Here is a 20,955-nt window from a genome sequence, read left to right on the forward strand (position 1 = left end):
GAGATCATTAACATGGAATTTGCCTAAACATATTTAATCTCCTCCACACTATGTACAATGTACACTTTCACCTTCACATGTTCGTATGCTTATAAAATGTTCTTATAATACTGCGTCCGGTGGCTACTTCTAATCATGTTGAGTTTATTTATCGCAGTGGCGAGCAAAGAGTACCAGAGAAAATGCATGATTAGAGAAATTCACTGAACAATTAATTATACACAAATTGTGTACTGGGTAGGGAGTTCATTTCTTAATTTTAAAAGCTTAATAAATATATAATGAAGTGCTACATACATGGTATACATGTATAATACAGCTAACAACTGCAAACACAAATGGCACTTCAAACTTATTTATTTATAGCCTACAATTGTACATACTGTAAAAGACAAAAGTAGATGTCAACGTAAGAAAATAAATTCCAACCAATAGACTGCAAAATGCACATTATAGTAAGCTGTGGCAAAATATCCCCCCGAAAGAGGGTAAATTATGGGGGTTTAATCTGATATTTACTCACTCGTCACAATTGTAAATCAGCATTTTATATGTGATGTGTTCTAAATAAATGTGCATTCTGCATGACAAAATGCACAAGTTTAAATTATGTTTACAAATTACACAACATAGATTTTTTATTTCCACACGGCTGCTGCTGCTCACTGGTGAGAGAGCCGCCTCCCTTTATGCTAGTAGATTCCATAACAGCGAATTCTGCTTCCATTCATTTTTCTTGATCTCGATAACATGCATTTTGATTAACGAGTTCCCCTTAACAACCTCATCGACTCAGTTTCAAAGTATTAATGAATTGATTTAAATACACACATTTGGTTTGAAAATGACTTGCTACTAAAGCTCTTGTTACAATACCATGAGTTTGATACAATAACACTGTTTTTTAAAAATCCTGCCCTACTGTGTTTTTACCAAATCAATAATTTTGTAGACTTCATAGGCAGCTCCACGAGCATTTGCAACATTTTCCAAATTTGGTGCTCCCTGGCCCAGTGAGAATGCACCGATCATCACAGAGAAAAAAACCTGAAAGCAGCATCATAATTAATAATAATACATTTAATAAAACAAACAGGACAATCAAAGTAAAACACAAACCAACATTCAGTTAAAAAATAATAATAAATTAAATGTACTGTGTCAAAACCTTTTTTTTTCACTATGCACAGACGTACAAGATGAGTGTACCGCAAACAGCAAGTTGTTTTGTTTTAAGAAAGTAGGCTTTCAAAAGTCGTTAACAAAACAATGCTTACAACAATTTTTGAATAGGGTCAAATAGGTGCAATAAGTAGCAATGTTTTGAGCACCTCAGATTTTACATTAGGGAACACAGAATTAAAATATGAAGAATAAACAATACTATTTAATAGCTAGACTCGTTTAGTGTAGCTACTTTTTGCATGCACCTGGATTTAGATACTTAGTTCATTTGATACATTCATCAAAGAAGGACAGCTAGAAAACGATATGTTACGGATGTAACCCCGGTTCCCTGAAAGAGAAGACAACAACCAACCAATACTTTTGGGATGTGCTTGCCACACATCAGGTATTCACTGAGCATTTTATGTCAGAGCTGCCGATAGGCCCCTCCGTGGAGTGACGTCCTTGGTCCCGCCCGCCGAGTTATTAAATAGTCACTCCACGGGGATCTCTTTCTCTTTTGCATCGAACCCACGAATGCGAGTGATGCGAACTCGCAAGGTTTGGTGGTCATCTTCTCTTTCAGGGAACAAGGGTTACATCCGTAACCTATCGTTCCCTTTCAATTTGAAGACGACCCCCCACCAGCTAATACTTTTGGGAAAAGTATACCAAAGCCATTGCGAGGGAGCGTGAGCGTACAGCATACGAGGGACACCTCCCTACCAGCAACTAGTGTTGGTGGTGTAAGTGTACAACTTCAAGGACCCTTGTGCCTAATGAAGGCGTAGAGGGATCTACCACATTAAGTCAGTAGAACCAAGGGCTGGCCCTGCAGCAGCTGGCAAAGGTTTGAAAACCAGATTCTCCTGGACCATCTGGGGGCCACCAGGAGAACTACCGCCTTGTCTCTCCGGACCTTCTCGGGGAAGGCAGGGAGTAGTGGTAGTGGCAGGAATGCAGCGGCAGTGGAAGAACCATAGAGGGCAATAGGTCGTCCGAAAGAGATCGACTTTGGCTTTCCCAAATCGTTCCCAAATGTGTTCTACCACCTGAGGGTGGAGTCGTCATTCTGATGGGTGAGGACCCTCCCTCGAGAGGAGATCCGCCACCCAGTTCACCACTCCCGGGAAATGAACAGCCCGGGATAGAAAGTGCCTCTGCGCCCAGCTCAACAACTGAAAGGCTATGTGGTGTAACCCCTGGTGGTTCATGTATGCTACTACTGACATGTTGTCCATGCAGACAAGGTCATGTCTGTTCTGGAACACTGGAAGGAAATGCTGTGTGACGGTTGTGTATCACTCCCCAGCGTAAGGCTTCCCAGCATGAGCGAGACATGGTCAGCCGACAGTGTCTTTCAAGCTTGGGGTGTAGCCGAAAGGCATTGAGCCATGCTTGGATCAGGTGCATGTGGAGTAACCCCAGTTGAATGGCTGATGAAGCTGCAGCCATCAGACCCAATAGTTTCTGACACAACACCAATTGTACTGTGGACCCCTGTTGAAACAGGGCTAAACAGCTGCAAATGGCGGCCGCTCTGTCGTCCGAAAGGTAGGCTCGCATCATAAGGGCATCCAGCCGGAGACCCAAGTACAGCATACTCTGCACCAGTATTAATTGGCTTTTGGTGTTGTTGAAGGTGAGACCCAGTCTCGCCAGGGTCCTTGCTCCTTCCTGCGAATGGGAACAGATAAACCAGTCATCTAGGTAATTCAACACCCTGATGGGTGTTGATAGGAGCTAGGATGGCATCCACGCACTTCGAAAAGGTGCGGGGGCTAGGGAGAGTCCGAATGGCAGCACGGAAAACTCGAAGAAGCTCCCCTGAAAGGCAAAGCGGAGATATTGCGTTGGACGAATAGGGAAATGAAAATACGTGTCCTTTAGGTCCACTGTTGTAAACTAGTCGTCTGGCCAGACAGACTGGAGGATGTGGCGATGTGTGACCATCTGGAACCTCCTCTACCTCAAGAACCCGTTGAGGTGTCTCAGTTCTAGGATGGGGCGAAGGCCGCCGTCCATTTCTGACACCAGAAACTCGAGTATAACCCCTCTTCTTGAGAGGTGTGCTCTACGAGGCGGATGGCTTGTCTGAGAAGTAATGTTTCTACTTCTTGTCTGAGGGCCAAGACCTGGAGAGGGTTGCTCACGGATGTAGTCATGATCCCTCGAAAGTGATGAGGTCCTGATTGGAATTGCAGTGTATAACCGGTGTGCACGGTGGTGAGCACCCACGAGTCTGAGGTGCAATTGCGCTAGTACTGTAGCTGGTGTTGTGAAAAGGGATGGGTCTGAGGCCGTAAGCCTCCAGGGCCCCTGCTGGGGCTGCTAAGGCTGGGGTGGAGCCTGTCTTGGAGGCTGCCTGGGGTGGTTCTGCTGGGCGATGATGCGCAACAACCTCAGACTAGGCCATGCACAGTGTGCGTGCCGAGGTAGCCCAGAGTACTCCACTCAACAGCGGGCACAGCAGAGCCGGGTCTCGCTGGAGGATACGTCTCTCTCTCTAATCTTTCAAAGCTGCCAAGGCAGGGGAAAAATAGAAAAACACAGGCAGCGATCTGCAAGGTTAATAGAAGCAGACTACAGGTCGGTAGGTGATGTAGGCTGTTGAAAGTATATATTTTTAAAACAGAGCTCCGTTGCGCAGTGTTTTGCTCAGGCTTCAGCTGCCGAGTTCTGATTCCAGGGAAGTGGCAAGCCGACTTCCAGCAATAAATTGCAAGGGAACTCCAGAAACTCATAAAGAAGGACTATTTTTTAAGAGACAATCTAACAACTGGAAAAGGTTAGTTTACATGTACCTACCTTTTTACCTTGTTGTGAGAAGCAAAAGAGAACAAGATCTCCGTGGAGTGACTATTTATTATCTCGACAGTCGGGACCGAGGACGTCACTCCATGGAGGGGTATGGGGTCTATCGGCAGCTCTGATAGAAAATGCTCAGTAAATACCGGACCTGTGGCAGGCATATCCCAAAAGTATTGGTTGGTGGTCATCTTCGAATTGAAAGGGAACTGCACTTTTGTACCACTCATTTTATATGAACAGAATCTGCTTATTCCAACACCGTCCATTGATGGATCTGTTTATCAAGAAATGCAAGGAGGACTTCTGACTTCTGTTGTTGTGAAGTGGTTAAAGAGTCATTATTATCCAATAGCACCTAGCTTTATTCATTTGGCTTTTATGTTGACTCACTAAAGTGATAGTAAATATTTGATCATAATAATATAGGCTAAAATAAAAGTTGGTAATAGCGTAATACAAAATATAATCTATAAATACAATATTTTCATGGTGGAAACAGGATAATCCCTTTAGGAAAAAAAGGGTAAACATGCATTTAACTTACAGTCAGCACGTTTCCAATTGTGTAGTTTTGTGGGTCATCAACAGCTAGCTTTGTTCCATACCAAAAGGCCAGAGCATAGGATCCAAATATAATAAATTGGGCAAGTCCCAAAGATATATTTGTAGTGATAACCTTTTTCACACCAAGCTCTTTAGCCTCTTGTAGGTTGGTTTCATATCTACCAAAAAAAAAGTATATATATATATATATATAAATTTGCTAGTTAGTTGTACCTGTCATTTAATTTAAATGGTTATATAAGTATTTTATAAAATACTGAAGTACAAAATATATTTCTATAGCTAAAAATAATAATAATAAAAATACATAAATACAACTTTCAACCTCTCTAACTAAAATTAAACTGTTACAAGTCAAGAAAAAAATGCAGATAAATTGGTAATAAGCATCACCTCCATGTATTAGATTTTTTGGTAGTTATTATCAGTGCTTCTAGAGTGTTTCTAGAACACTGGAATTCTATCAAATTCCAAGCCTCATGTAGTACTGACACACGGTCCTCCCCACTGCGCAATTTTACAAGACTACTGAAGAAGGCACAGACAGATTTATCAGTGCATGTTGTTTGTGGACGAGGAGAAGATGTATTGCATTTGATTACATACTACAGTACAGGAATAATGATAACATCTTCTTAATAAATGGTATGGACTGTGTTAAATGTGGGGACATGTGTTATCTGTGTTAAATGTCTGTAAACAAAAAAAGCAAGAGAAATGCATCAGGCATTTAAACTCTATGGGCATTTAGAAAAATGCATTTCATTTAGAAGAAAGTTAGTGGTTCCCTCTTGACATGTCTGCAGTCCTGAGAGGTGAAAGCTAAAGCCCAGCATTACTTTTCCAAAGCTTTCTTCTGTCCATTAAAAGCAACCACAGTCCTTATAGACACCAGAACCTCTTCTGCAACTGCTCCAGCCTTTGAATAAGCAGACAGTTCTTTACTTGTTATGTAAGCCAGAATCTAGAAAACAAATAATACCAATACATTATATTTGGTCAACAACAGTGTTATATAAATAGAAGTTGTTTAAACAAATGGGTTGTTGATATACGTTAAATAAGAAAACATTGTAAGACTGTCAATATTATGAGAAGAAATCTTGAAAAATAGTTGTCCTGACCTTTGACAAGACGGCTGCTGATGCTGCTAATAGGGGGCTGACCGACAAAATTACCAATGTAAGTTTCCATCCGTATACAAATCCAATTACAAATCCTGAAACAAATGTGCAAAAGAACTGCACAAATATACAGATTCGATCTCCAAGTCCTTCATTGATTGTGTTAATATCACTGTGGTGAGAAACAAAAACAAAGTGTAAGTGAAAGGTGTTACTGTCATTCCGGCATTTGGCATAGGATATTTATTCATTCACTCATTTTGTTAGGATAATGTTACTGAAATATGAGTGTGTAGGAAAGTGTGCGTGTGGAGTGGAAAGAGAAAGAGAAAGCGATAAAGTCAGAGAGCAGCAGATAGCAGATGGTGAGGAGCCGCTACCGTCTCCAATGCCAGAGGCAGAGGAGCCGCTGCCATCTCCAGTGCCAGAGAGGGAGGAGCAGCTGTCGTCTCCAGTGCCAAAGGGGGAGGAGCCATTGTCATCTCCAGTGCCAGAGAGGGAGGAGCCGCTGCCATCTCCAGAGCCAGAAGGGGAGGAGTCGCTGTCGTCTCCAGAGCCAGAAGGGGACGAGTTGCCGCCGACGTATATGGGAATGAAAGAGGAGGAGGAGTTGAGGAGCACCTCCACCACACCTGTGCAACAGTCTGGCGCCTGTGAGTCGGTTACCTCGACCCTGGCTCCCATCATGTCAGGACCTCTGGTCGCTGGGTCTAGTTCCCAGGTCACCTGTCCTGCACCACCAGTCACCTGTCCCTCACTCTATTTGTTCATTCTAAGAATGCCATTGGTGTTGATAGCCACTACAACACTTACTCTGTTAATCTTTGGTTTAATGTTCCAATCTGATGAGTATCAAACCAGCCCATTTCCTGATGAAGTATTGCATGAAAGAATTTTTCACGTATCCTTTTTGTCTGTCTTGTAGCACTCAAAAGGAACATTGTCACCTGAATCGCTGCAACTACCAGTACAGCCGCCCCAATACCAACATAGTAGTAAGCATATCTGTAGAAAATAAAAAACAGTGTCAATGAATGGGCCATTGTATGCACCAAGTTGATGAACTTAGCAGACTGTGGTGTTGGACAAACTATAATGCTTAGTGAAAAACTCTAAAACCTATTTTTTTTGTGTGCAAAATAAACCTTAGTATTCACACTTGTAGACAGATGCTTCATATACCCCAACATTCTGATAACCTCTACAATATGGGACCTGTCTCATATGTAATAATAATAATAATAATAATAATAAGAAGAAGAAGAAGAAGAATAAAAGCTTTTCGTTACTTTGTCATTTCAGATTCAATGTCAACCCCCAATCCAGCGGCACATTTGGAACTGCTATTCATCTGTGTAGCTGTTTGAACAGAAATTATTAAAATAATTTTGCAAAAAATAATTTCAATATTATGTAGTATATTAATAAAAAAAGACATTAAATAAGTCATGAGTTAAGCCTCTATAACTATTGAGTATTTACTGTCTGGAAAGGCAAAAGTCGCAAGACAAACAAATCTTACCAGATATGTTTTGTTTTAAGCCACTACTGACAAAGCTGTCAGTCATCTGACCAAACACAATCACCATAATTGGTAGTGCAACTCCATGTCCTGCTGCACATATCAAACCCACGGTCATCATTATTATTTCCCAGCCAGTAGCAAAGCGGAACTATGTTAGAAAAGAAACAAATGTATCATCCAATGTAATGTTAAATTCCCATAAAATGTGGTCCTGTACAGTAAATACAATAGTTCTTCCCCACGTTCTTGTTCTAACTTTACTAAAGTTAAAATACATTTGATAGACTATTGAAACAAATTACTTTTTGTTCTTTTATACAGGTGTAATGTGAAGATTATGTCTCCATAAAATATATTTTTTAAAAGATAATTTATATATATATATATATATATATATATATATATATATATATATATATATATATATATATATATATAGATAGATAGACAGATAGATAGATAGATAAATACATGTATATTTACCAACTCCAAAAATCCAACCATTTTAGTGGACTCTCCCTTCTTTTCAGATTTCTTCCTATTGTAAACAGAAGGTTAATAGCACTATGAAAGTATAGTCATTTTTTGTTACTAGTATAAAAAGGCTACATTTATTAAATGTTTTCTGCAATGCAAAATCTAGTTAAAATGGTTAATCTAAGGAGAAAAAAAATACTCCAGTTATTAATGTTTAGTGTTATTATTGTTATTTATGTACATCTTGTAACGTTGACAGTTTTATTTTCCTAACACAAACTGGTGCTAATGCATTTTGGTGTAAACACTTTGATCAATCAGATTCAAATATCTTATATTCCTCTCTAAAATGATAACATGTACATTTAATTATTAAGCAATAACGTGTAATCTCTTCCCTCCCAAATATCAGTCAACAGAACAAACCCATGCCCCCTTTCACTGCAATGTATGGAAGCATTCAGATAGATGTACTGCAACATCACCACAATAACAGAAAACTGACACTAGGGGGCACTGAAGACCAGTGTTTTTTTTTTTTTTTTTTTTTTTATATATAAATATAATGATATCGGTGCTGGTCTGTGTCTGATGACTTGTTATTTACCAAAAGCGTTAGGTTGTTGTGAGATTTCTTACTTTTTCTTATCCCTTTTGTTTGATTTGGAATCGTCCTCAGATTTTTCATCCTCATGGAAAGCAGGGTTCTCATATCCATCTTCAATGATATCTGTTGAAGTAAACATAAAAATACCAGTGGCGGCTGGTGGCCAAAAAAATGGGGAGGCATAAATAAATGCAGGGGCTGCAGCAGTAGAATCTTATTGTTGTATTCTGACTGACAACACTTTTCATATCTTCTTAACATTTGACCCCAGTTTGGCTGTTAAATGCATAGCCCATCATAGTGTAAACTGCTATCACCCCCATAGCGGTTATAGAGAAAGCAGACCTAAAGCACGTTACAGGGTATTGATTGATAGGTGAGGGTCCAATGTGGGTTTTTTGCAGGTTTTATTTTGGCTGTGATAGGTGGTTGACTCCCAAGTGGGTGGGATAAGGGAAGGATTAGTTAGGCATGCTTGGGGTTTGCCTGGGCAGAGCTAGTTAGGTAGTGATGAGTTCAGTCTGGTATGCTATTAGAGCGGGCCAACGTGTACACCAATAAGGCATTAAAAAGAGTTATACTCACTATGTTCTCATTCGAGTCATTCCTCCCGAGCACCTGTAACTGTTATACACTACCAGCGTATGTTTAAAAGCGCATTGTTTACAACATTAATATATTATTTAGATTTCAAGACCACGTCACAGGGTGCTATTTGTCAAATTTCCAGATGGGGATAAAATACACAAACTAGAAAACAGTAGGAAAGCCAATTGTAAAGATACATCACATTGATACACCACTAATATGCTAACTTTTGGATTGTCGTTAACATGTTTTATTATTATTATTATTATTATTATTATTATTATTATTATGCTACAAACAACATTTGCCTAACTAACTACTGATGGTGTACTGTACATAATTACACAGAATTGCCATACTATATGCAAAATGTTTGAATATCATCGCCATAAATTACATTTTCCAGCAAAAAGTCATCGTCAGTACAAAACCTATTTTCCCTGCTAGGGATGAAAACTGAAAAAGCAGAGCCAGGACACCGCCCCCGTCAAATTGCACCCTGCTAACATACTGCTAAATCTAAAAGAGCATTATTTCCATTACCCTGCATGCGACATTGGTGATGAGAAGAGGGAAGGTGAAAAAGTAGGTGTCACAGGGCCACCGTTGCCCGAGTGGAATCGCTATATCAGCAGAGGGCCCCGCATACAGACGGCAACGCGGAGAGGGAGAGCAAGCGAGACGTCAACGGGAGACAATGAGGAGGTCGGGGAGCAGCTGGACTCAAGCCCACGGCAAGGAGCGGGGATGATGTCAGCGGTCAAACTGCCAAGCCTTGACAGTACAGGGAGCTGGGAGGCTTTCCAGACACAAGTAGAGGTGCTGGCACAGCTGGGTGGTTGGAGTGAAGCAGAAAAGACAGGCCGTCTGACAGGAGAGCTGAGGGGAGATTCCCAGCTGGTGCTGCTTAACCTCCCTCCTGTGAGCTTTTGGAGCTACACAGCACTAGCTGGGGCACTCGCCTGCAGATTTGGCGGCCTCAGTGACCCGGATGGACTGAAGATGAAGCTGCGGTGGCAGATGTGTCAACCAAGGGAGAACCTGGCCAGCCCAGACTCCAGATCTCAATACCCCCAGCCAGGACCTGCAGTGATAGTGGGAAGTAGAGCAATAGGGGATTTCTTACATATCCCCATCTGTGTGGAAGGTGTCCCCTGTCTGGCCCTGCGTCACCTTAGTGAGTGGACAGCCTCCAGGGGAACCTACAACTGTCCAGCTTCGAACAGAGACTGGACAGCTGACCCCCATGGAAGGGAAGGGCCAGATGGAGATCCAGATTGGGGAACTCATCATACGGCATGAGGTGCGGGTGGCAGCGGTCCAGGATGCCTGTATCCTGGATCTTGATTTCCTTCTGCAAACTGACGGCACCTTGGACCTCCAACAGGGTAAGCTCAGCTTTAAGGGGGGAGGGGGAGATCTTCATGTTGTTTCCCCCGGGGGAACCAGCCAAACCCCCTCGTGGAGAACAACACTCGCTTCTCCAACCTGAGACTCCTCGAGGGCAGGTGGCATGAGGTCACCTTCTGGGACATCGGGTGGGAGGGGAGGGCATCTAGACAGACCCCTCCAAGGTCACCGTAGTCCAGGATTGGCCGACACCAAGGGACCAACGCCAGCTTTGGGGCATTCTAGGATTGGTCTCGTGTTACCGCGGCTTCATCCCGCGTTTTGCCACTTCTGCCCATACTTGTGTGGTCTGCGATTCATCGTCCAGTCGACCATGCTACTCTCCAGGAAGGCCAGCTGGCGCACTGGATAGAACATAAGAACATAAGAAAGTTTACAAACGAGAGGAGGCCATTCGGCCCATCTTGCTTGTTTGGTTGTTAGTAACTTATTGATCTCAGAATCTCATCAAGCAGCTTCTTGAAGGATACCAGGGTGTCAGCTTCATCAACATTTGTCAGCTTCAAAAACATTTGCAGGTGTTGCAGGCCTAAGGCTTCCAGATCCAGCATCAACCTGGGAAGCTGCATACTAACGCAGATGCCCTATCTTGCTGCCCTTGTATGGCCGAAGACTGTAGCTATTGTCAACGGAGAGAGTACCAAGACCTGGAGTTGCGAGGGGAGGGGTGCCAAGCCATAGGCATGGCTAACGGAGAAGTCGCAGAGTTCCCAGCAGCAGAGTGGCGGACTCAACAGGAACGAGGCCCAGATCTCCAACATGTTATTTGGTGACTTGTCGACCAGCGAAAGCCATAGGGTTGATGTCCTAGGCCCCTTTCCCATCACCGATCAGGGAAACAGGTATGTCCTCGTTACAATGGACTACTTCACAAAGTAGCCTGAAGCATACCCTATTCCCAATCAGGAGGCAGGGACAGTGGTGGAGGCGCTCCTTGAAGGCTTCTTCTGCGGGTTCGTGGTATCACAGGAGCTGCACTAGGACCAGGGGGGAACATTGAGACGCGGGTCTTCAGCGAGTTGTGCCACCGTCTGGGAATCAGGAAGACCAGCACCATGCCGCTACACCCCCAGACATTTAAAATAAATAAATCATAATACAAAATAAATACAAAATAAAACACTACACGGGGCGGAGGGGGAAACCCTGTTCTAAAAATCAACAAATACATTTAATGATCAGGGCTTACATATCCCCCCCCTTGTGCAACGCACGCATGGCCCCAACGGCCACCTCCCCCCTCAGTCTTAAAGTCCCGAAAGAGGGGGAAGCAAGGTGTTTCTGGGGGCGGCCATGGTGGAATGTCCACCGCCCCCCACTTCTTTGTGGCTAGCAGCACCCTCTTCCGAGGCTCCCGCCACACTATCTCCTGCCGCGAAAGTGCAGCTGGGGGAGCTGGTCTCCTGACCTCCCCCTCCCCCCCTTCTTAGTGGCCAGCAGTTCCCCTCCGTGGGACTCTGGCCACCCAATTTCCAGCAGCGAAACTGCTGCGGGGGGAGCTGGTCTCCTGACCTCCCCCCCCCCTTCTTCATGGCCAGCAGCTCCCCTCTGTGGGGCTCTGGCCACAGTGTTTCCTGCCGCGAAAATGCGGCTGGGGGAGCTGGTCTCCTGACCTCCCCCCCTTTCTTCATGGCCGGCAGCTCCCCTTCATGGGGCTCCAGCCACATTATTTCCTGCCGCATGGCAGGACTAGTAGCGACCCCAGGCGAAGCAGGACCCTCGACAACTCCAGGCGAAGCAGGACCCTCGACGACCGCAGGCGAAGCAGGACCCTCGATGATCCCAGGCGAAGCAGGACCCTCGACGACCCCAGGCGACGGCAGCAGCAGCGGACCCTCAGGAGGCGACGGCAGCAGCAGCGGACCCTCGGGAGGCGACGGCAGCAGCAGCGGACCCTCCAGAGGTGAACTCGGGATGGGAGCCCCTGGCCATGGAGACGACAGCGTGAGCTCCACTTCTCCCTCGTACCCTGTAACTGGTGTGGAGCAGCAGGCAGCCCCAGGAGATGCAGAGCAACAGGCAGCCCCAGGCGATGCGGAGCAACAGGCAGCCCCAGGCAATCCAGGCATGGCATCCCTGAGCGGTGCGAGGCAGGCATCCTTGGGCGATATTACGACCTCCAGGAGCGGGGCTGTCACTTCACCGCTGGAGAGCTGTTTGGGTCTACAGCCTCAAATGGAAGAAAGGCCACTCCCCCAAGCTCAACAGTACCTGAGTAGGACCTTGCTGGGTCCTAGAGAATTTTGGGGAGGTGCTCTACCGGATCCAGCTGACGCCACCTGGGCAAATGGTAGTCTTCTGCCCAACCAGAACCTGCTGGGCCCAGTACTGTGGTCACTACCCAACCCTCAACTCCCACCAGGACCACACCAACACGGAATCATCATCTTCCTGGAACCAAGGTCAGCTATCCCACCTGGCCTGGGTCCAGTGAGACAGAAATCTTGGATGTCTATCGAAGTCAGCACAAAAACATGAGGGCTCCCAAAGTTACTTGCGAGCCACTGTAACACTTTTGGACAAACCCAGATTGATGTTCAAGCGTAGGGATACAATACATCACAATGAGCAAGTAAGAACTCTTACGCCCTCTGGTCCCGCGGGCGGAACACGGTACTGCAATTACACATTATATTTCATAAATCATTTGTAATATTATTACAAAAGCAAAAGAGAAAAAAAAGCTGACTCAATATCAAAATCATTGTTTTCCTACCATCAAACAGCAAAGGAATTTTTCGAATCCGTCATTTCACCGCTGAGATATCCCCTTGTTAATGTGGCTAGAACCCCAGGCTCCAAAAACAACTGCGATCGACTAGCTGTGCGTTTTGCTGCTCTGGTCTTACAACTATCTGATGATGGTGAAATCTCCCTGATCACGTTGTAGGGGAGATCACAAGCTGTCCAAGCATACCTCGGCTTTGTTTGTAGCCCAATCCATTACAGAGTAATCGATGTGGGAAGTAAACATAGCCACATCTATTGCAAGCAAGCGCGCAGCAGTACGCACAACCGTTCACAGTTTCTTAACATTTTCTGATCATTTTTCAATTTGTAAAATTTGTAAAATCGAACAAAATGTGGAGCAGTGTTCCAAAGCATCCCAAACGAAGTCGATTCAGTCTTTCTGAAGTTTTGGAGGAGTGAAAGTAACAGCGAAAATGATCCAACTTTCTGGGTTGGAGAGCGCTGATTCAATGTCTGAAGCATGGGCGTGTTCGCTGATTCAATGTCTGAAGCATGGGCGTGTTTAGCAAACTTTTTTTTTATAATTCCATGATTACAAGGAGTCATGTTACTCACCTAGATACAGTGTAGGTTTTCTTAGCCTTTCAAGATAAGCTGTCTGCCTGCCCCAACAATCACTCACTCAGTTCCTTTGTTTGCCACATGTCAATCAAAGTAAAGACGAAAGGAACTGAAGTGTTTTTAGTCTGGCAGCTTGATTTGAGAGCAGCCAAGTTCTCTACAATCTCATTATTATTGGTATTATTACTGTAGACATTTAGCAGACACTTTTATCCAATAATCAATGTTCACCTCATTTTTGGAGAGGTTTGGAGAGGTTTGGGGACCCTTGTAAAAACTCCTGTAGAATTTGATCCCTTTGTTCAAACAGTTCCAAATTTTTACCCAGTATAGTAGACATGTTGGTGAAGCACTGGAAAAAAAATCTGGCTCTTTTCATATGCTACAAGTTGAAACAATGACTATAGAAAATAAAAAAATGAAAAGCGTTTGTTGTTTTTTTATGTATTTTTTCTGGATATCTCCTTCCAGTGTGGTACTGAGTAAGACTTTTATCACACCTAAGGTTTTAGTCCTGATGCCCAAGGGGTTACCTTGAATTCAAGCCCTGAACCATGCCTGTGCTGTCTACACTTTGGAAGATATTGTGATTTATTTAAGGGCATAGCCCCCCAGGTGGAAATTGCCTGTGAGGGGCTGGGTAAACACTTGATTATGTTGTTTACCTTGGGAAGCAGTAACTGGCATTAAGAGGACATGACTCCTCAAATAGAGGTAATTCTCTGATTTCTGACTATGAAAGCATGTTAAGCAATCACTTGTCAATAGCCACAGTATTCGCGGGTACCTCTAACAAGATTCAAAACGACTAAAAGCAATACAGGAAGCCAAGTACGTAGCTGTAATGGTAGATTTAACAACCAACGATGGAAACACAGCTGTCTTGTGTTTTCAGGTATGTGACTGACAGTGGCCCAAAAGAACGGTTGTTCTGTGAAAATGTGTTACATTTACTAAAATACAAATAATAATACAAATGCTTTTAAAAATACCACATTTTCACTGGCCTTTTTTTTCAGATTCTATCGATATTTTAGTATTACTATGCAGGACAGCCGCTATAAGATTGTTACCTTTATTTAAAATGTGTACGGATTAATCTACCATTAATCAACTAATGCCCATAAATTAGCCAATCAAATTTTTTATCGAGTGACAGACCTAATATATACTGATAAACACATACATACATAACATGGTGCTCACAATGCTGTTGTTCTGCACAGGCCCATCACAATCATTAAAACTCACAAAATGTTAGTGGAAGCCTGCTCTAAAAAGTGTGTGTGTTTGTTTGTATTACTGTTAAACAGAAATGCAACTATACAACTAATGTGTTATTTACATTTAATAGCCAGCGCAGGGTGATCATTATTTAGATAATAAATCAAATTATAATATGGCTTATATTTACACTGTAAAGACCAGGCAACATAAGGCAAACTTTTGATAGCAACTTTTCAAATGAACTCTCTTCAAGCAATTTAGACAAAGTAGCTAAAATCACAAATGTTGTGGCTTGAGCTGTTCACATGGTAAAAATCCCTTGTTCCATAAACAAATTGCCCAAACATTTGCCTGAAAACATTGTTTGAAGTCACCTGGTGGGTTAGGAATGAAGCACATTTTACACACAATTAAACACATATAACAAATGAAAAAAACAAAAAACAAAAACATATTCTATGTTTTGGTAAGTAACCAGAATTTAGATGCACATTTGCAACAGCTGGCAATACAAAATTGGATTCATTGTAATAATACACATTTATATACAATACAACTTACCATTATCAGTTCCTTTGGGTGTTTCATAAACGGGAAAGTCTTCTTTCATTTTGACTCCCCAGGCTCTTCCAGACCACCTAAAGGGTTATAATAGCTAATTACAAAGCTACCGATTACTATGTTGCCAGGGCTACACCACGAACGTTCATGGAGTACTGTAGTTATTCCATGAATGAGGATGACTAACACGTTTAGGACACTCCCATAAGTGAAATAGCCACAGAACTTGATGAACATTCATGATAAGTATTCTGTTAATACTGTGTAACAAGTCTAGTTTATTATTAAACCTGTATTTTAAATATACGACAGAAATCACATGTGAGTGATAATAATTAAATCTCACTGTTGTTAGTGATAATTTTAATTTACATCCAAACATCTGTCAGAATGTAGAACAGACAATGACGCAATATAGATCACAGACATAAAAAAGCTTCAGTCCCAGGCAGTAAAGCACAAAAGCATTAGCAAGTGCATTATTTAACATCCACTGAGGTTAATGGGTCAGTGGTTTTGTTAGTTTACCATTAAGTCCAGCAGCTATTATACAGTTGTAGCCAAAAGTTTACATGCCCCAATGGAAATGTATAATTTCTAGAAATTTCTCGAAAACAAATAATTATAGGAACAATCTTTTGTAGCAAAAGTTTTGCTTTTGTGGATGAGGAAAAAAAGTTACAAGAAATAGATTACAATTATTTATTAAAGCAATTTTTTTGCAAAACTCCAAAAATGCTATTCAAAAGTATTCATACCCTGACAAGGAAAATGAAATTAATAGCTAGTTTAGGCACCTTTTGCAATAATAACCTCTTTTAAATGATTAGAATATTTGACAATTAACTTTTGGCATGATTCTTTAGTAATTTTTGACCATTCTTCAACGCAAAATTGTTCCAATTCATTCAAATTCCAAGGACTTCTCTTGTGCGCAGCCTTCTTCAACTCATACCAAAGATTCTCAATCAGACTTAGATCTGAACTTTAACTTGGCCATTCCAGAACCTTGATTTTATTCTTCATTAACCATTCTGAAGTAGATTTTGATGTGTGCTTTGGATCGTTGTCATGTTGGAGCATCCAGTTGCGCTTTAACCCACGTTTTGTAGCGGAGGGTTTCAGATGATTGGACAATATCTTGTGGTATGCTATTTTACCATGTATTGGAACTAAATTTCCTGTGCCATTAGAGGAAAAACAGCCCCATAGAAGGATATTACCACCTCCATGCTTGACAGTAGGTATGGTGTTCTTTTCTTTTTACACCTCACCAGACTTTCTCCAAATGTAACGACTATCAGCGTGACCAAATAGCTAAATTTCTGTTTCATCACTCCACAAAACCTTTGACCAGATCTCATATCCATCATTTAAATTCTGTTTTGCAAACTTTAAGTGACTGTCCTTGTGACGTTTTCCTAAGATGCTTTTTCCTTGGCCTGCGACCATTGAGACCTTCACCATGCAATACTCGACCTATGGTTGAAATGGAAACACCAGTACCACTTGCAGCCAATTCACTTTGAATATCTTTGGCAGTCAATCTCGTATTGTTATTAACCTTCCTCACAATTCTTCCACTTGTTCTTGGTGAAATAACCTTCTTTCTTCCAGACCGAGTGAGCATTGTGACAGTACCATGAGTCTTGTACTTCTTGATAACAGAAGCAATAGTGGAAATTTGGATACTCAAATGCTTGGAAATCTTCTTGTATCCTTCTCCAGCTTTATGACAATAAATAATTTTCTGCCTAAGGTCTTCAGATACAGTAGTTCTTTACTTTTTCCCCATATTGACTTACTGGTAAGGACAGCAATCATCCTATGCCTAATTATTTTATACCTCTACAATCCAGCATTTTACATACATAAAAAACTATGCGTTCTAAATAAATGTAAATTAACTATGCATTTTCTATGTAGGCTCTGGTCATTTTACAGTAGTACCTAGGTAGGGGCTGGTCATTTTACAGTAGTACCTAGGTAGGGGCTGGTCATTTTACAGTCATACAGCGTAGTTACAAGAGCAGCCAATCACCTTCGGGATAACATCTTCTCAATTTCAGAAATTAAATACGCTTTTAAAATAATCAAGAATAAGAATGGCAGAAGTAAGGCGACTTTTAATTGGATAATTTATTACACTAACATTTTAAATGATCCGATTAGCCAAACACATACTATATATATATATATATATATATATATATATATATATATATAGCGCAAATGGATGGAGACACCTATGGATCACATTAGTTTAATGTAAAGCTACGTCTTAGTTGGTGCTTATCTTGGCGAGAGCCGAGTTCAAATCAGCATGACGTTTTAACATCTACTCTCGTGTAATGGAAATCATATTATTTTTATTATTAATTTGAAAGTAAAAATATATGAAAGCATGACAACCTTTATTTCCAAAATAATCTTCACTAATATACAATTGAACAAGAACTGTTGAGTGTTTATTTTTGTTTCATACAGTATCAAATGGCAGCATTTATATGGTAGTGAAAAATAAATAAATATCAAGATAAAGAAAGAAAGAAATGCCAATGGGTCAATCGCAAGGAACATTCAGAGTTAGTATGCATCAAGGGTACTAAATTGCACACTAGCTGTTACAGTGCTTTCCTGGGGATCATCCCCAGCTGCAGATTAAGTTAGTTCCAGTTGCAAAGAACAAAGGAGTTGGGGATCCTCAGGTTTAGTACGCAGCAGAGAACAAGACTATGGCCCAGAGATTCGAAAGGTTTGCGCACCGCACAGAGGGTTATGCGCGTTGGAAATGGCCGTTATGTGCGAATGCGCAAAATGTGTCATATTCAAAACTTCTTTATGCGTGCCACAATCCGTTTTGTGCTGTGCATAAATATAATGTATGCATAGTGAAATTTGGCGGGAGTGGCCGACAATTTGCGAGATCCTGCAATGTTACTGAGGATAGAGCCCTTAGCTAAATGCATGTAATGAAAACATTTTGCGCATTGCAAGCCTGTCACGCTTAATAATTTTGTGTTTAAGCATATGAAATTTGTTTTTATACATGTATTAAAACTAGTGATGCTGCTATCACAATTGTTCTTTTGAATATAATCATTATATAGATGTGGACGGAACCTTGTATGTTCGCTGGGTGGTTTCCATTGTTGTCGTACCTCAGAAAGCGCCTGCATTTCACTTCAGTGATTGGGTGAGTAAGTCCTGGAGTGATGTGCGAGGAGTTAAGGTTTGCTTTTTAAAATTGTTATTTTGTGCCTCGCAAAACTGGTTCTGTGATTGGCGCATAATTTCGCTCCAGAAAAAAATTTAAAAAATGGGGGTGAGGTGATGTACTATACAAGGCACCATGGTGACTAAAGTTCTGTGCTGGTGATGACCTCATAATCAAAAGGAAATGAAAAAAACATGCATAATAAAAAATACCCAAACCACCAAAGACAGTACTCAACAAATTTGGCTGGAAAACTGACTGGGGGAGTAGCATATAAAAGTAGCATGCAAGACACATGCATTAGGGGCCTACCTCCTCAAGCTCAATTAAGAAATAAAATATGTTAAATGTATATTTTATTGGCATTCCGGTAATTTCAGATTTAGGACTACACCACTGATAATAACATATTTTAGACACCTTGCTTAACTACAACCTAGTTGGAATCTAGTTGGATCACAGGGCAGTGAGAAAAGCCTAAACACACATGAAAGAATGAAGTAAAACCAGTAGGGTAGGGTTGGGTAAAGGAAAATTCCATATGTGTGATATAAACTAATGTACATTTCTCCCCTTTTATATTATAAATAAACTTATATGCAACTTCCACAGTTGAGTATAAGCAGGAGTCTCTAGTAATATCATAAATGCCCCCCCCAAAAAAATAAATAACATTTCTGAGAAAGGGGCCTTTTATCCACACGTGGGGGCAAAAGGTCCCCATGAGGGCTTCTTACCCCCATATACCACTCCAATATATGTTCACTCAAAAACACACTCAAACGTTTTAACAATTTTTAATGATCTTTTAGCAACAGTTTTTTAATTCCAATAACACCAACACGTTCGAGGCATAGTGCTGAAAAATAAAAATAAAATCAACGAGTAACCTTTGAGTACTACCATGCTACCATTGTGAAATTACTGTGACTATGAATTACTAGTCTTTCATCATCCAACCGATTGGAGTTACTACTACCGAGAGGCCACACTTTTCTGAGCTCCTCAGAAATCAATTGAAAAACAATTAAAACAGTTATTTAAACTTTTTATTTTTCAAATCTGTTTATAATTTGTTTTGTCTGAAGTAGTAGTGCACCTTTTAATTTAAAAATATTTTGATTTAGTTATTTTATTTTTATATAAAACACCTTTTTAGTTTTTTCTTTCTCTCCCTGCACTTTTGTTTATCAGCAAGCAAGCAAGTTTATTTTTCTTTCTTTTTTAAACACTTCTTTATTAAACTTTTTATTTTACCTCTGAATATTGGTTTGATTTCTGTTAAAACTAAACTATATCCTACTCATAAGACAATACAGACAATTGTGCAAAGAAACTTTACAATTCTACAACAAGACCCATCTACAGCGCCTATTTTCAAGACTCCCCCCTTGATGTCATATAGAAGAGACAAGAATATAAGAGAATATGTGGTACACAGTGCTATTCGTCCTTCTGGGGGACCTTTAAAAGGCAAATATCCATGTAATAGACCATGATGTAATACCTGTACAGTCATTCTGAAACAGAGATTAGAGGCATTAAATCTTCATTCAACACCCATGAACATTTTTCATGTACCTCTAAAGCAATAGTCTACTGCATATTGGTGAAACTAAAAGGCGTTTAGCAGACCGGTTTGTAGAACACTTAAGAAGCATTCACATTGGCTGCGTTCCTAAATTCAACACTGAGAAGCAACAACTCTCAAAATTGTTCCTAAACTCACTGTTGAGAGCTAGTGACGCACAGTGTTAGCTCAACACTGACTCAACGAACTCACCGACTCTCAGAGCTGGTGAGCTGATCAACAGAAAGATGGCGACACCCACAAAAATTATGAATGGGATTTAAATGTAGATACTGATACCGCAATCCGCAGTAAAAACGGTAATTGTTAATACACACACACACATATCATTATTTATTTTATTTATGTATTATTGTATAACAAATAAAACACAGCAAATATGACAATGTAACTACAACATCTATCTATCTATCTATCTATCTATCTATCTATAAGAGTCCCATTAATAATGACTTACTCTAAACTTTTGCCCAATATTTCTAAAATAGTTTGGAAACACTTGTGGATTCTACATAATTCAGAAAAATTTAAAAAAAGTATTTCTTAAGGCCCCAGTTGTAGCATTCAAAAGAGAAGCTAATTTAGGTGATATTTTAGTTCACAGTAAACATAAAAGAATAATTGACAAAATAGGTTCTACGAACATGTGCACTAGTAGATGTAAAGTGTGTAAATACATAGACAAAAGTAAAAATATAATTAAACATAAGAACAACACATATCCACTAAAAACTAATACCTACTGTAAAAATAGCAATGTTGTTTATGGAATAG

At 41.0% G+C, this 20,955-nt stretch overlaps 1 protein-coding gene across 1 annotated transcript in view; it reads right to left on the reverse strand.

Moving 5' to 3' along the window:
- abcb5 (ATP-binding cassette, sub-family B (MDR/TAP), member 5) overlaps positions 1 to 20,955 on the reverse strand; it is a 55,252-nt gene that overhangs the window by 25,791 nt on the left and 8,506 nt on the right. Inside the window, exons 2-11 of the mRNA XM_059011719.1 lie at positions 15,374 to 15,450; positions 8,308 to 8,398; positions 7,675 to 7,729; positions 7,189 to 7,339; positions 6,956 to 7,025; positions 6,480 to 6,671; positions 5,667 to 5,838; positions 5,382 to 5,506; positions 4,523 to 4,700; positions 934 to 1,047 (exon numbers count right to left, since the gene is read on the reverse strand). Coding sequence (XP_058867702.1) covers positions 934 to 1,047; positions 4,523 to 4,700; positions 5,382 to 5,506; positions 5,667 to 5,838; positions 6,480 to 6,671; positions 6,956 to 7,025; positions 7,189 to 7,339; positions 7,675 to 7,729; positions 8,308 to 8,398; positions 15,374 to 15,422 — 1,197 coding nt within the window. The 5' untranslated portion in view covers positions 15,423 to 15,450. The remainder of the gene's footprint in view (positions 1 to 933; positions 1,048 to 4,522; positions 4,701 to 5,381; positions 5,507 to 5,666; positions 5,839 to 6,479; positions 6,672 to 6,955; positions 7,026 to 7,188; positions 7,340 to 7,674; positions 7,730 to 8,307; positions 8,399 to 15,373; positions 15,451 to 20,955) is intronic.

Source organism: Acipenser ruthenus, chromosome 3 (genome assembly GCF_902713425.1).
Source record: "Acipenser ruthenus chromosome 3, fAciRut3.2 maternal haplotype, whole genome shotgun sequence".
NCBI lineage: Eukaryota > Metazoa > Chordata > Actinopteri > Acipenseriformes > Acipenseridae > Acipenser > Acipenser ruthenus.